This window comes from Callorhinus ursinus, unplaced genomic scaffold (genome assembly GCF_003265705.2).
Source record: "Callorhinus ursinus isolate GAN/ISIS: 27379988/994484 unplaced genomic scaffold, GSC_fseal_2.0 scaffold2, whole genome shotgun sequence".
Taxonomy (NCBI): Eukaryota; Metazoa; Chordata; class Mammalia; order Carnivora; family Otariidae; genus Callorhinus; species Callorhinus ursinus.
The window spans coordinates 78,349,399-78,366,653 of record NW_027397064.1 but is presented as its reverse complement, the minus strand read 5'-3'; the positions used below and the strand labels follow the sequence as shown (position 1 = coordinate 78,366,653).

The window sequence follows — 17,255 nt, the reverse complement described above, 5'->3', positions numbered from 1 at the left end:
GGTGTAATTTTGTACAATTTGCCACTATTTAGGAGAGTGATAGTCAACCATTTCTTAGGGTGAACAGGCTCACAGCTATTGTTCTTTGTCATCTCAGGTTTCCTTTCCCTTTGGGGTTTTCCTTCTGTGGTCTGTCAGTGTTGTTAAGAGCGGTTCTCTGTGTAACAGGATATGACAAGAATGACATGTCTTGTTTTATTTACCCTGGCTTCTGTTCTGACTTTCCAGGGCTGCTTTAGCACGGGTGACATTTTATAGGAACACACACAGCTACCAGTTTTCAGCTCCCCTTTGTTTGAAGTCTAAGTTGAAATGCCTTTCCAAAACATTATAGTTGTTCCTTTTCCTTCCGAATGTGGAAGTCAACTACTTGTGTCAAGTGCCCTACACCATCATCTGATTTAGTACTGAGTATGCTGAGAGGCAGAATAGTGTTCTGGTGAAGAGTACAAACCCTAGAAAACTGCCCAGGTTAGAATCCTACCTTCCACCACCTTCTACCTAATGTAACCATGGGCAAGACACTGTGCCTTTGTTTTTCTTGATCTGTAAAATGATATTAATAAGACTTGTCTTAAGCCTTATTGTAAGGGTTGACTGGAATACATGCTAGAGTGCCTAGCTGGTGGTATCCCCTCAGTATGTGTTAATATTATTTGAAGTTTACAACAACCCTATCAAAATGTCAGCATACTTGTCAACATCATTTTATTCAAAAGTAAGTGAGCTTGAAGGACCTAATGGGGCTCACTTGTAACTGAGGCAGTTCTGTGAAGCCAAGGGTTCTCCGTATTAAATAAGTTTTCCTCCCATTTTATGGGATTGCTGCTCTAGTCCATTCTCAATAAACTAAGGAGCATTGCACTGGCCTGAGATCACTATAGGGAGATGCAAAACTAAAGCAGAAGTTCCTTGGATATTGAATGAAATCACTTTCTTTAAAAGTAGTAAAACGTGAGTGCTTAAAGCCATATGGAAAGTTGTAGAAATGAGCGAGCTGTGTGGCAGGGAGGGGACAGAGACAGAGTTAAGAAAGGGGAGAAAAATGGGAACACTCAGGAAAAGTCAAACACTATGGGAGGATTAGAGCGTGCGTAAGAACTGCGTGCATCAGGAAGGTGGTCTTGATGTATACTTTAAAGCACCTGCTTTTCATTTACCACATATCTCTTAGTAGACAAGAAACAAATGCTGAATAATACACCAAGAAGTGCTCTAACCCATTGCATTTTACATTTACACCTTTCATTCCATAGAGTCCTAGAACCCATGCTTCAGAGGGAGGGAGACAGAGATACAGGCACTTTGATATGAAATAGCAGACCTAAGGTCAGCTTTAGAGGGCACCAAAGGATAGGTGTCCACTCCTGCCATTAAACCTCTTGCCTAGAAACCTAAGGATTGTCCTGAATTTTAGTCCTGTCTGAAGTGAATGTTGAGCCTCTCTTTTGCAATGTGAAACGTGTGGTTGCCTTTTTTTTTTTTTCTTCCTGTCTAGATACACAGTACTGTCTGACAGTTCACCACTTTACCAGTCATGGAAGAAGTACATCCATTACCAAAAAATGTGCCTCCAGAAGTGAATGTCATTTTGTTGGCTGCCACCACAGCCGAGATTCTGAACATACAGTAAGGAGTGTGTGTGTGTGTGTGTAAAGTTACTCTCCTGAGGTTTGTTACTGATGGGTACATTATGGAAAGGCAGGAAGGATAAGGGAGATCTGTGTACATGTTCACTCTTTGCGGAAACACTCCCTGACAGGGATGCAACGGAGACCACAGAGAAGTGGAAGACTCTTCGTCCTTCAAGAAAAAAATAATGTCACTAGAAACAAATACTAATTCCCAAACCACACAGCTACACCCTGGACCTCGGACTTCAGGTAGATTGAAGTCGGCTCTGGAAGCCCAAGACCAAACCACCCATGAGAGAATGGCAAACACTACAGAGCCCAACTCATGTATTTTCTCTATGGCCAGGTATCACGGGGCACACTGGCCGGTGAAGCTGGAAGGTGGAAAGAGGGAAATGGGGGAGTCCTGGTGTCACCCCCACCTCTGCTTAGATGAGGAAGTGAGAGTCTGAAAGAATCTGTTTAATAGGATAAACTATGGATAGATTTTAGATCACCTGGTCTCGATTTTCTCATTCTAAATGAGCAGTTTTCCTCTTTTATATGCCTGGAATTCTGAGGTGTTTGTGAAAAAAAATTACTTGAAAAGTGTGTGAATTTCATGAGATTTTAAGAATTTGATTTAGTTTATGTGTACAGAAAGTGGTTCTGACACCAGTGGCTTTCTGCTCTGGCTCCATAGGAGAGTCACCTGGGGAGCTTTCATAGCTATGTTCATTGTCGGGGGTGGGGTGGGGGGGGGAACATCCCCGATCAGCTGAAACAGAACTTCAGGGTGGAGTCTTAGGCATCAGCATCTTTCCTTTTTTTAAAGTTCCCCAAGGAGATTCTCACGTGCAGCCAGGGTTGAAAGCCGCCAATAAAGGTACTTCTGAGTCGCTGCCCTTTTCTTAGCTAGCCAGCCTGGACGCCTCTATGAATGGCTAGCTAGGTGTATCAGGGTGAAGCATTGTTCCAGGTATTATGACAGGAGATTGCCTCCCCTGAAAAACATCTGTGCTGTGAGGGGACAAGCCTTTTTCAACCACCCAGCAGCCATAATTAGCAAGCCATTGCTGCTGTAACAATAGGAATCAGGTGCTAGTATAGACAATAGAGAGTCATTATTATCCCTTAACAAGTAGTACCGAGAAAGAAAATCAATGAGCAATCCAAAAGGTTCCTAGCTTTCATTTTTGTTTCAGTGTTTCTCCTTACAAACCTTAGATTTGTTGACTCAATCAAGCAGTCTTATTCAGTTTCCCTTCCTCTTCTTTTCCTTGCTTATACTTGGCTTGCTGCAGATAAATCACTGTTAAATGAAAAGACTGTCAAGATAGTCCTTACTTCTGGGTCAGTCGGGGGTGGGGGAGAAGGTACTCAGGGGGCCTGAGTGTCTCGTAGACTGGATGAGCTGGTTAACTCTAAAGATTTTTATTTATTTATTTATTCATTTGAGACACAGAGATAGAGCATGAGCAGGGGGAGAAGCAAAGGGAGGGGGGAAGCAGGCTCCCCACTGAGCCAGGAGCCCGATGTGGGGCTCGATCCCAGGACCCCGAGACCACAACCTGAGCCGAAGGCAGACGCTCAACCATCTGAGCCACCCAGGCACCCTGAGTTGGTTAACTCTAATTCTACCTAATGTCAGTGCTGAAGAAGCTTGATTTTGTGGCTCTTTGCTTCACCCTTCCCTCTCCTTCCCATCACTCACCCTCTTTCCCCTCTCCTCTTGCCTTTGTGACAGGAGTGTAGGTCTTGCTGTGAAGGTATGATCTGTAATGTAGAGTTACCCACCAACCACACGAATGCGGTCTTCGCCGTGATGCACGCGCAGAGAACATCTGGCAGTGGTGCCCCCACACTCTGCCTACCAGTGCTTGCCTGGGTCTTCGTGCTGCTGCTGATATGAGGCCACTGTTCCTAGGAGAGGCAGAAACTGCCCCATGAAGCACCGGCCACGAACTGTGTGAACACAACATTTGAGCGAAGACCAGTCTCGCACTTGGAGAGTGCACCTTGGACCCCAAAGCAGAAGCCAGTTGTTTGCTGAGCTAAAACACTCCTGCATCAGGCCACAGGATTGAGGGAAGGGGACATGGCAGGAACTGAGGGGATCGCCACAGGCTTCCTGGCCAGAGGGGCTGCATTTTGTCACTTCCGCAGGGAGGAGCCTGCCCAGCCTCTGCAACGGGTGTGTGGCGGTAAGCCTGTGGTGTTTCTGCCTGCCCAGGCCGTTAGCTGAAGGGACACGTCGACCTCAAGACTCTTTCGGAAGCTGCTGGGTCAGACCCTCACGTTTCTGTGTGTGATTAGCTCAGTGTCTCTATGAAATCTTACCCTTCCCCTGTGAGAAAGCAATTTCCCCACCAATGACATAGTCAATGAGAAAGGCCACTAGCTATAGGAAGAAAACTTCCAGTTGAACTAATATGAAACCGATTTGCTCATGTGGGGGGAAATAAAGCTTTTAAATTATACAATGTAGAATCCATGCTTGTATGTGTTTCTTTATTGACCTGGCGACCTTGGATAAAACATTTACCGGTGTCATAAAGGAGGTCACTGAAGTTATGTTTCCATGCACCATAGGTGATATGTTCTGGCTTAAATTATAAACTTCCATGCCCAAAGTGACCTAGCTTTCTCTTTTTGGAAAGGACACTTCTTGGGATGTTAAATGCGAATTAGTGAATTGAGAAGATCAGAAAGCCTTCCTGATGCAGAAGGATGACACCTCCTCCTATGATGCACCCTCCCCAGTAGCAGCTTAACTTCAAAGAAACTGGCAAGAGGGCCCCTCCCCCATACGGTCAAGTTTTCTCTGAATGTCAGAGCCACCAAGTGACCTTTCTAAAAACATGCTAAAATGTTTGGTTCCTTTGTCTCGTCTTTGCCTTTTTTAACAGTCTCAGCAACTTCTTTCTGTTTCCAGAATCCTGATTTCCTGCCTTTACAGATAGGGTGACCTTCAAACACTCTGCCCTTTTATGTATGGTGATGAGTAGATGGAGTGTTTTGTTTTTTAACTGAGCATCCACCATCAGAACACTGGGTGCTCCATAGAATCCATTAATGATGCTATCCTTGCTATGTGGGCTCACCTATGGTGGGAGTCAGCAAACTATGGTCCATGAACCAAACATGTCCTACCACTTTTAGTCTGCTGGATTTCTGTAACAAATACACTATTGATTATGTGGCTTAAAAACATTTAATCCTTACAGTTCTAGGGGTTGAGAAGTCCAAGATTAAGGTGCCAGCAGATCAGAGATCTGGTGAGGGCCCTCCTGGTTTGTAGACCACCATCTACTTATATTTATACAGGGCAGAGAGAGACTGGTCTCTTTACTCCCTTATAAGGGTTCTGGTCCCATTCATGACCACTCCACCTTCATGATTTAATTAACTCCCAAAGACCACACATACAAATACCATCAAATTGGGAATTGAAGTTTCAACATATGAATTTTGAAGGGACACGAGCATTCAGTCCACAGCAACCATGTATTTTTGTGAATAAGGTTTTATTGGAACACAGCCATGTCTTCATTTACAGAGTGTCTATGGCTGCTTTCTCACAACAGCAAGGATGAGAAGATGCGACAGAGAGTGTATGGTCTATAAAGTCTGAAAGATTCATCTTGTCCTTTACAGTGGAAGTTTGCTGGTGCCTAACCTATGAAATGGCAGAAGAACATTAAGAGAAACCTGCTTGCTTTGGAGTGACCGTGGAACTCAGTGGTTATGCACCCTGTGTGGTGGTTTGCCAAATAACTTCCTTTATATTCTTTGTCTTCTGCATCAGTGAATTTTTCTTCTCTGTTTTGATTTTGTTCCACTCATTCGATTCAGTTTCTTAGTTGTTATGTGCTGATGTCAGGTGCTGGGCTGTATATTTGTTTCTTCTCGTCCTTGATGCCCTGGGAGCATCTCCTCTTAAGGTTCTTTAGCTTCCAATAAAACAGGGAGGGAGCAGACATCATTATCTCCCTGTCTCTGGCTTAATCTTAGACTCACCTGGAAGCAACAGTTTTGAAGCTTGATGTAGATTTATCCCTCCTTTCACTCAGCACCTTGAAGTATTTGAGTTCTCATAGCTTATGCTTGTTTGAAATTAATTATATATGGCTTCACTTGAAACATTTTAATAGCAACTTTGGTGTCTTTTTATTCCCCATGGGTTTCTTTTGACTGTATAACTGATGAATCGTCTGGTAAAAAAACATTAGCAGACAGTAGTTTTTTTTCTTTCTGATTTTGTTTCTGCTGTCTAGATTAATGAAATTTCGTGTGTGTGTGTGTGTTTCTTTCCTGAGGAAACATCTTAATTTTCTCTTCTTCACCCTGACATCATGTTTGCGTGGATTTCACTCCTTACCACAACCCCCTTGAGCATTTAAAATAGGGCTGTGTTGAGCAAAAGAGGGAACACACAGAGGAAATAAACTGTTCACAAATACAGCTGAGTAGGGGTGCCAGATGCACAACTGAAAATATGGGATGCCCTATTAAAATTGAATTTCAGATAATTTTTAGTATAAGTTATTCATAAACTCACAAGTCTGGCTCATCTAAGGCAATGTTTTCAAATCCTTGTAATCAGAACCTTCTGGGTAACTTCAAAACAATACAAATTACCAGGGGATCCTGGAGATGTTGATTCAGTAGATCTGAGGTGAAGCATAAGCCTAATCCCAATAATTGAATGTTAAATTAAAGAAAATAAAAGCTCCTGGGTGATTATGATGTTCAGCTGGGTGTGTTACCCTTGATCTGAAAGGATAATTCCTTCCTGTGAAGCCCAGTTCTTGGCTACATAATAAAAAACCTAATGAATAATAAACACATGTACAAGTAACCTGGGTTAGAGCTGTGGTTCTCGAAGTGTGGTCCCCAGACCGGCATCAGTATCACCTGAAACTTGAAAGAAATGCACAATTCTCAGACTCCATCCCAGACCTATTGAATCAGAAACTCTGAGGGTTCAGTCTGTATTTTAATTAGGCCTCCAGGTGTTTCTGATGCACATACAAGAACCACTAGGGCCAGAGAAGTGCTTCCTAAATGTCTTCAGTAATGGGTACTTGGGTGGTTGCATGAAATTCACTCAGGGAGCTTGCAAAACAAAACAAAACAAACAAACAAACAAACACCTGATTTTTTATGTTATACTTGAGTCAGAAAATCTGTTTTGAAAAAACTCCTCCAGTGATTCTGATACACAGCCACTTTGAGAACTACTAACCTAGAGAATAGAAACAGAAGTGACATGGGTGATCAGAAGGCCCAGATGCTAACACCTGACTTTTGAGTTCCAACATGAAAGCCCTGTGTATTATAAATTGACTCTGGTGTTTCCAATGTAATTTAAAAACTAGAGTCCAAGAAATCAGTCCGGCATTGGAGTCCATTACATGAATTTTTTAGACCATTGCAAGGGCTCTGGAATGGTGGCTAAGTGTCCCAGACCTCGGACTGATTTGCCCCTTGTGAGCAAGAAATTGAAAAAGACTTTGGTGTCAAAATATCCAATGAGGGGGCACCTGGGTGGCTCAGTTGGTTCACCACCAACTCTTGATTTCAGCTCAGGTCATGATCTCAGGGTCATGAGATTGAACCCCCGTATAGGGCTCCCTGCTTAGTGGTGAGTTTGCCTGAGATTCTTTCCCTCTGCCCCTTCCTGCCCGCCCCTCCTCGGCTCATTCCTCTCTCTCTCTCTTCCTCCCCCTCTCTCTCAAAAAAATCTTTAAAACAAAAAATATCCAGTGAGAATTGGAGTAGTAGGGGCAGGAGAGAGGATGTAGGTTTGTTAGAGAAAAGAGGATTAATTCTAAGTATGCAGAGGGTCTGAGAGAGTGAACTGCCAAAGGTCTATTTTGAATAGATTCCAGAATAAATAGATTCTAGAATAAGCTTAAAATTCCCTTCCATCATTTTCTGAAAAAGAAAAAATGGTGCTGAACACTTTTTTTCCAGCTGTGTCTAAAGTATTCCTAAAGCCAATTCTGAGTGAAGTTGGCAGTCAGAAGTTATAGGTTCATTCTCCATATAACCTGCATTCTGTTGTGTCAGTCACTGTGTAAATATATTTCATAAGAAAAGGGAAGGAAGTGGGTGATCTTCTCTTTTTCACTGGGAAAGAACTCATAAAGCCACACAAAGCATGAAATGAGCACTATGAAATGGCACGGACTTGGGAAATGAGGTGTGCTGTGGACTGGGAAAATATATTTCACATTTGTGAAAGTACTAACTCATGCAAAACTTTTGTGACATGTAGATTGCCATTTTATAAAACTTTGCTCTGACCTTTCGGTCTTGGACATTTTATTCTTCACCTAGTTCTTTGCCATCAACTCTATGATTTATGGAGGGATACATTGTGACGCTGGGTATGTCTGGGTGCAAATCACGCCAGAAGCAAAAGCTGGTAGAGCATGCAGGAAGGTTAAAGTTATGGAAGCTGGGAGACAAATGGCTGTTGTAATTTGCATCTTCTCCAGGCACAGTTCCACTCTGTGCATCCAAAACCATTCAGCACCTTCCCATCACACTTCCGGGTTCTCCCTTCAACTCCTAATTCTGTCTCCTTCCCCCACCCCTGCTCTCACTGCTGTGGCCTCTGTTTCATCAGATGCTGAGGCTGGAAGCTGAGTAATGCAGAATGTGGGAGATAACCATGGGTTAGGGTGTGAACCCAGGAATACTACTCAGCAAGTCTGGGAACCTGCATTTCTAACAAGCATTTGATCATGAGACTGGTGATTCGGATACTGGTCATCTAAGGGCATCATTTTAGAAACAATAACTAAGGCATAAGCTGAGAGCACAGCACAACTCCTAAAAACCTCCATACTTGCACTTTTTTGATCTAGGAAAATTGGTCTCAGCCCAGGGGCTGGTAGTACTTGGAAGACACTGTGGTTTGGTAGAGCTGCCATGCTGGGAATGGTCCTGGGAGGCTGGGATGAGTGGGAGCTCTGGGAAACCTGGGGCCTCTTTCATGCAAGCAGGGTGTCCAGGCTTCTGACTGTTGAATGAGGCAGGAAGAAGCAATGCAAAGTAAAGGGCAAGGTGAGCTCATCCACAGTGGCTAAAGATTAAAAATCAAATCCAATGCAAGCATTCTTCAAAAGAGGATAAGCAACACAGGGTAAGTGGGTCCTAGAGACAGATTCTGATAAGGGTGTTGAGGGTCCCCAAAGTGTGTAGCTTTTATAGAATGCCATATCCATCAGGATGACTTTAACTACAACTGACAGAGAGTCCCAATCAAATGGTCATAAATAAATGTATTGGCTCACACAACTGAAGTTTAGAGGGAGAGTGGGGTTTCAGAGTGGACTTAAGCCAACAGTTCTAGCTCCATTATCTGCTGTTGTTTTAACTCTCACCTCCCTCCTGTCCTCTAACTGTTCCGTACAGCCCACCTAGTGTCCAGGGGAACAGACAGAGGGATACTACTAGACACCTTCCAAGAAGAGAAGATGGTCTTCACCCAGGCTGCCAGCAAATCACAAGCAAGATATGGTCACTCTTGGCTTAGTTCAGCTAAAGGGAGCTCAGTGGTCCCTGAGGCCTGTGTAGTGCATGGCAGAAGGTAGCTATCTAAACAAAATAGGAGCTTAAGAGGAGGAAGGAAGAAATGGATCTGGGTGGGCAGCCAGAAATGTCTGCTCCGGAGTCCCACAATCAGCCTATGTCTGGAGGCAGCTGTTAAGGTGGTTGAGAAAATGCTATCATGTCAGAGATGAGAGAGCTGAGCCCTCCAGAGCTGTGCAGACTTGTCCTAACCGCATGGCCAGCTAGAAGGAGATCCAGACAGAGAAGCTTCCCTACCTACTGCAATTTTCATCGCAGTTTTGATTAATGTACATTGTAAATCTGCAAGTAGTGGAGAGGGTTTGCAACACATCCTGAACTGTTTTATGAGAGAAGCTTTTCTTCCTTGAGCATCTGGGCTCCATAGAACACACTTTGTTTTTAGTCAATGATACTTTGCAAATGTAGAGAAATATGAGGGGGAAAGCTGCAGAACATGGGAATGGGTAAGCCAAGACTTCTAAAATGTGTAGATTATCCTCGGGACTTAATGAATGTGTTTTCAGTGCAAGAACCTTGAACCCTTCAGAAACACCCATTTCTCCAAGATTTTGGGCTCTGTCCTGTACAGATCTCTTTCCAATATCCTTTGGTGAGCAGAAGCAGAAAATTGAGAAACCCACCTTAAAAGGGTGTAGCTTCAAATACTTTTTCTTTGGTATTGTTCTTATGATTGTTGACCTACTCAGTGTCCTGAATGAATTTTAATCCCACTCATGGCATTTTCCTTTAGGTCTGGGGGGCCTACTGCTCCTTGCTCCTCAGGACTCAACTCTAAATCAATCAAGAAGACAGTGTTTTCTGAGGATCATGTTTTCTTGTTTTTTTCTCTTTCTTTATGCCCTGTGAAGAATTATGTGAAGTAGTCATTTGTTATTTCTAAATTTTAAGACTTATTATGAAATCAATCTTGAGTTAGAGATGGTCTTGAATATTAATTTATCTTCATGTTAACTAATTAAACTAGAATTCATTAGTGGACTGAAGAGGGCTTTTTGTCAGGGATGTGATCAGATTCTCAAGGAAAGTCCTTCCATATGTTATCCAACAAAGGAACATGAAGATATAACTGAGTTGAAAAGTAAAGGAAGAACACAGTGCTTTGCCTCCCTTATATAAGCCTGCATTTCTTTTGGTGGATCTTTTCTTGCAATTAATCAGAAATGCAAATGTCCGACATTGATTTTGGAAGATGTTTTTCAGCAATGTTCGCAATCTGGGTCTTTTATACTTACTTGGCTTTAAAAATGGAATCTGAAGAAAGATAAGAGGGATTTTGATCAACAATGTCTCATCTTTAACTACCTGGGGGCAGGAGTAATTATTTGATTGATATAATAGATTAGTAAAATAATACTACATGACATCTGTATTTTTCTTTTTAATACAAAGTTTCAAAGTGAAAAGCGAGTTTAATTAAGTGGAAAGATAATCCATGATTAAGATAATGAAGCACATAGTGCAAACAAAGGAACATGGTAAAAACTTAAGAGTTCATGGTTAGGGAGAAAACAGTCAAGTAGTTTGAGGTAAAGCTTTCTCGACTGATTTTTTTTTTTTAAAGGCAAGAATGCTAGATTTTATCTACTTTTGGAGCAAGGCAAGGGGCAAGGCCAAGCCTTCCCCATTTCAATATCACTTGCTCTGGAAACACAATTACCTGAAGTGCTTGGGTGTCCCTTGTCAGACGTGGATGCGTGTGTGTGCTAATGATGCAAGGACAGCACTGAGGAATGTGGCGTGCAGCTCTTGGGGCGCATGTGCAGAATCCTAATAAGCACTTACCTCTTTTACTCAGAGCAGCCTGCAGTACCTTGAGGGAAATGCAATCTGAGATTTGCACAGAAAACCCCATGTGTGGAGGGGATTCACAGTACTTGCTCTCTTGGAATCTGTGCTGGGGTTCAGTGGCACCTGACCTGACAGGGTACATACACTTGGGGAGCTTTAGCTATTGCAGCTCCGTTTGGAGAGTTCAGCTTGAGGAGTGTCAGAGTCTGAATGATGTGGGCCCTGACATCCTAAACATACTTGGGATCAGGTGGTTGAGTGAGGATGGCTCTTACTCCCTGTGGTTCTCTCTGACCGAGGATGAGTGGGTGATATTGTGTGGGTCAATAGGTGTGAAGGTGAGTTATTTATTATAAGACAGGAGTAGGAAATGGCATTGCAATCTAATATGTTATCCCATTTAAGAATCAGATTCTTCCCACCCCTTGTTTTGCTCCATGAGACTAAAGTCCTGCTAGATTTTTATGATAAATTTCTAAGACTCTGATATCGTATCCAACTTTTGATGTATTTGTCCTTTGTTGGGAGCAGGTGGAAACCAACCTCTGGTAGAATCCTTAATAAAAATGAACAGGTAAGAAGAGAGGAGGAATAGAGAAAGAAACCTAGAGCCCAGCACTCCTCAAAGCTTCTAACTTAGCTCTTAAAAGAACTGAATGTGGCCTGGGTGTGTGACAAGAGATATGATTATAAGCAAAAAAATGGATCACAGATCTGTACCTCTGAAACAAATAATGCAACATATGTTAAGAAAAAAGAAAAAGAAGAAGATAGCAGGAGGGGAAGAATGAAGGGGAGTAAGTCGGACGGAGAGACGAACCATGAGAGACGATGGACTCTGAGAAACAAACTGAGGGTTCTAGAGGGGAGGGGGGGTAGGGGGATGGGTTAGCCTGGTGATGGGCATTAGAGAGGGCACGTACTGAATGGAGCACTGAGTGTTAATATGCAAACAATGAATCATGGAACACTACATCCAAAACTAATGATGTAATGTATGGTGATTAACATAACAATAAAAAAATTTTAAAAAAATGGGCACAGAAGGTCCTCAGCTTCCTGCCCCTCTCACCATGCCCAACGTTGATTCCTATACTAGGGCCAACGGCAGGCTAACCATGGTTGGCCCAACAATAAATACCTGTTGAAATGAATCCATGAAATACTTTTCACAAAGTACTTCATATTACCAGCATTTGATGTCCCATTTGTGTTTATTACTTATCCCTCCTCCTCCTAGGCATGGCAGGGGGATCAAGTTATGACTCTTAAGTATTGGTAGGCAGCAAGTGCTGCAAACAAATATGGACTTAGTTATCTCCATTTTAAGTTATTCAGTTATATTCTATACACTACTCTTTATATTTTCTGTGGTTTTTAAGTCACTAAGATGTTCTTTCTGTTCCCCCATCAAATTGGTTTTGGTTTCATTTTATTGGCAAAGGGATTCTCAGTTTTCATTGACTTGTTAGATTTCCTCAAACTTCAAATGCTTGTTTTCATTTTTGAAAACAATAAGCAGTATATGCTGTATATTATGCAGCGTGTGGGGCTTCCATATAAATTAATTGTTTGGCTAATTTTCTTTTAGGCAAATGAGCAAATTAATTTATACAAGCTATTAATACCAATTATTAATGCTCTTCATTTTGTTGGTTTCAGCAATCTCTGCGTGACACACACTGCAACAAAATGGAAATGGATTTCACCAAGTTTGGCAATACTGCAGTGTTTTGTAACCTTTGCAATGATGCTTATTTGAAAGGCTGGTTTTAATTATCCTTTTTTAATTTTTTTTTTTTTTGCCTTCATCTCAAGATGCTGATGGGTAACAGTTCTATTGCACTTGACGGTTGAAAGTAAATTCATCTCAAGTGTTCCTGTACTGTCCTTGATGCTTGTCACATAAGGAGACTTTAATATGCCCACCAGAAGAACATTAGCCTAACTTATCTGTGTCTTAGCTTTTATACATGGGTAAAAGAAAGCTTCTCAGCTATAAGACAGTGTAGAAAGCAGGCCTCCTGGCAGAACAGAACCTGATTTAACCAGGTCTCTTTGAGACTGGAACTAAGGCCCACTGGGATTCCAGCCCCTTGTAAAGCAGGAGAATTTGGATCTTCTCTCTACTACGCTGCCTTTAATGTGCCTTTCCAATTATTACCACATTTTGTGTCTTCTCATTCTGTCCTTCATCCTAAGGACTGGCTCTCTGACCTGCTCTGTTGTGTAGCTTCTGCTTACTCAGACATTTGAATCCTTCATGACTCTGGCTCTCTGGACCCTTATCACTTCTTGACCTCATGACCTTTCTGCATTTACTTCTACTGCACAATCTGAGTTGCTCAGCACTTCCATGCTCTGGAAGTCATTTCTACGCTAGGCTCCCACACAGGCCCTTGTCCTTTTAGAGGTTGGCTACCCTAGTCCAGGAACCACAGTCCAAGTGTGGGCAACGGGGAGCATGGATCACAGGTGTGAGAGCAGCCTCCCTGGTGCTCTCAATGCAAGGCAGCAAGGCAGGGCAGTTTCCCTTTTAAGTGGTGACGGGTAGGCTAGGTATTCTGGTCAGGACCCCCAATAATATGTGAGGACACACCTTGGAGGATCTTTTTAAAGCCAAATATGACAATACAGGGACCTCTTTCTCTCTTGGTCTCTCTTCTTACCTCCATATCCCAACCTTTCCCAACATCAAATTTATTCCACCAGCATTTGAATTTCAATCAAGAAGACCATAACTTGCCAGCTATTGCATTTTCAGTGGCTTAAAATTTTGAAATGGTGTGGGAAACATTCTGTGTCCTAATGTTCTGCACAGGGAGGGTTATGTTTATAAAAGGATAAAATCCACAGAGACACAAGGAAGATGATAGAAGTGACAGCTCAGAATGCTTGCTTTTCCTTTGGGCCTGACCCTTTCATTAGGTGCTCTCAGTTTTCAGTTCAACACCTAGTCATGCAGCAGAGCAAGAGGCTGCAAGCCTAGGGTTACTCTGACTGCAATAGGGAATTAGAATGTGTGAGATTATTTATATGCATAGCATTTAATTAAATCTCATGGAGGTGAAGTCCATCTTGAATGTATTCAAGCTGTAACTCACTGGCTGTTTGCTGGTGTTGCTATTGTGATAATTGATTATAACATCCATTGGTCTCTCCAAGTATCCATACTAAATCGGGAGACAGATGTGGTTTCACTTTTGGAGCCTTATGATCTAAGTATTTTAATGCAGCATTTCCAGTTTCCTGTTGATCTTGCTGGTGGGTCTTTCTAACTGAGAACAAAAGCCAGACTGAAAAGGTTTGCTTTCAGAAAGAATATTAAAGTAAGGAACAAACAAGATAGCTTTGTTTGGTCAATATTCAATTAGGCGTTTTTGTCTTTTTTCTGAATTTTTCGATGGTGGGGTTGTATGTCTTTATTATGCTCGAGTAGGATTTAGTTTTCCTAGGAGGAAATTTCTGAGAAATACCTGGCTGCAAGATAACCAGATTTTTGAAAAACAAACCACAGGGATAAAGGCATTCAGTAAAATGATAGAACTAATGAAAATAAAAACCTGATTAAAAATGTAAATTCTTGTCTCTGCCAGACCCCATGGTATATGCTTTGTTAAAGCTTCAGAGCAAGGACCCAAGGAACAGCCTGGATTCTAGAAGTTAAGTTTGCACCAAAAGTAATCTAAATAGCATTTCTCATTTCAGAGGAAGGGGCTTTTCTACTCCCACCATGATATTATTACAAGGTCTCCATGTCACTTACCACTGGACATGCCTGGCTGGCCCTCTCCCCTCATTCTGCCTGGCCTTGCTCTCCATTATAATGGATGAGGGGCCTCCTTGTCTTTTGGATTTACCAGTGGGTATGGGGGGAGTGGCAGTTCAAGTGGAGGTCTTATATAATACCAGTTTTCTGGATCATTTGATTTATTAGGATGCCAAGGCCCCTGGGCATTCATCCAACCAACTGCTTATGTTTCAATAAATAATGTCAGCTCTGGGACTCAACTGAATTAGGCCAAGGGCTGGCTAAAGGGTTGTCTCTTCTGCTCTCTGAAGGTTAAGAGATTTGGACTATCAGTGTATAAGACCTTTTTCAGAAAAGCATTTAAAGATCAAAATGTTATGCTGAGTGAAATAAGTCAATCAGAGAAAGACATGTATCATCTGACCTCACTGATACGAGGAATTCTTAATCTCAGGAAACAAACTGAGGGTTGCTGGAGTGGGGGTGGTGTGGGAGGGATGGGTGGCTGGGTGATAGACATTGGGGAGGGTATGTGCTATGGTGAGCACTGTGAATTGTGCAAGACTGTTGAATCACAGATCTGTACCTCTGAAACAAATAATGCAATATATGTTAAGGAAGAAAAAAAAGAAGAAGATAGCAGGAGGGGAAGAATGAAGGGGGGGAATCGGAGGGGGAGACGAACCATGAGAGACGATGGACTCTGAAAAACAAACCGAGGGTTCTAGAGGGGAGGGGGGTGGGGGGATGGGTTAGCCTGGTGATGGGTACTAAAGAGGGCACGTTCTGCGTGGAGCACTGGGTGTTATGCACAAACAATGAATCATGGAACACTACATCAAAAACTAATGATGTAATGTATGGTGATTAACATAACAATAAAAAAATTTAAGGAAAAACAAAGGAAACAAAAGCAAAAATAAACTATTGGGACTACATCCAAAATAAAAGCTTCTGCCCAGCAATGGAAACAATCCACAAACTAAAAGACAAACTACAGATTGGGACAAGATATTTGCATTTCAAAAATCTATGTGTAGGTTTTGTTGTGGATGCTGTAGAGATAGAGGCTCTAGAAAATGGTCAAGAAAATTAGAATTTAACACCTACTGATTAACCTTAACAGATTTGAATAAAAGGCAAAATCCAACAAGCTGATGTCCAAATGGCAGTAAAGAATTCACAGATTGATGAATTACATTTTCAAATGCCAAGGTCAAGGAGAAATTCAAGTAGATGTTTGAAAGTTCAAATTCCTTAATATTTGCTCCTGGACCATAATGATTAATAGAAACACATCATACTAGTTTAAATGAACAAATCATTAACCTTAGTCATTGAATGAACCAGCACCATAATCAATAAATGATATTTGTTCTTTCCCACCAAATAGGAGATGAGAAGTGTCTAGACAATATTTGCAATGGACACACAAGAGAGGGAACAATCACTTCTAGCTGGCCTGCTACTGAGGGTTTCTCTTGAGTAATATAATGTGCACATCACCATTCAAAACAAATAGCTGTCACTGCATGTAACCGAAGACATCTGTGAAATGCTCAGCACACCCACTTGGAGGGGACTTGGGGACCAACAATGAGTGATTTTAGCTATTTCTAAACTCTCCCAAAGCACTGTTTTCTATAGGAACTGGTTCTCTAAGTCCTTCTGCTCTACCTCCCCTTTGTCCCCCGCCCCCAAAGCAGTCTGCTCTGCTGCTTGATCCTCTTAACCCCACTCAGGACTTAGAGAGCAGGGCATGGCCCCCCGACATGAATCCTCTCCCTTAATCCTCCAGAGCTAAGACCATACTGCCAGGTGTGAACAAAAATTCATTGAAAGTTGGATGAGCTTGGGGAAGACGTATAACACAGAGTAATTGACCACTGATACTCAAAGTGGCTGTACAGGGGCACACCACAGGGTCCCGACATGCCCCTGGCTTTCTTCCCTGTGCCAGCAGCCAGCTCACGGGCCACTGCCCATTCTCTGCCTGGTGCACAATATCTCAACCTCCAGAACTCCACAGGACATATTCATGCTGTAATTATTTGAGGACCCCTTTGTACCTGGCACAGAGAAGGGATGGAGTCTTTTCTTCTCTTTGGTTTATATAGTCTGTTTCCCAGGCCTCCATGCCTACTTCATTTGAGAGATGCCACCCCCACCTCCTATGGCACATTATCGTCTGTTGACCTCAAAAATAATTATATGAAACATAGCATTAGTTAAGACTGAAAAACTAAGAATATATTGATATTGGACCATTCTTTGACCTATTCCAGCTGTTAATTTGGGGGAGTGGTAAAAAGAGATGCAAAAATTAGGAGAGCAGGAAGGGATAGAAATTATCTTTGGAGCTATTTATTGTCTTTAACATTAGGTCTGAGACATTTCTCCACTCTGATAGCTGCCAGTCAATTGAGAGGGCAGGTATTACCTGCTAGAGCATTCTCTCTCAGTGCCTTCCACCAGCCAGCATTGGCTTTGCTGAA

The 17,255-nt window shown here is 42.3% G+C and overlaps 1 protein-coding gene across 19 annotated transcripts in view; it reads left to right on the top strand.

The window, feature by feature from the left end:
* Positions 1-17,255, top strand: part of LYPD6B (LY6/PLAUR domain containing 6B) — a 223,433-nt gene that overhangs the window by 180,827 nt on the left and 25,351 nt on the right. For 16 of the 19 annotated variants that reach the window (XM_073905178.1, XM_073905120.1, XM_073905155.1 and 13 more), the window contains 3 exons: positions 1,499-1,629; positions 1,763-1,980; positions 3,361-3,506. In XM_073905178.1, coding sequence (XP_073761279.1) covers positions 1,499-1,629; positions 1,763-1,980; positions 3,361-3,388 — 377 coding nt within the window. In that variant the 3' untranslated portion in view covers positions 3,389-3,506. Of the gene's footprint in view, positions 1-1,498; positions 1,630-1,762; positions 1,981-3,360; positions 4,301-17,255 lie in introns of those variants that run through there. The other 3 variants (XM_073905209.1, XM_073905218.1, XM_073905198.1) reach the window with 3 other exon arrangements.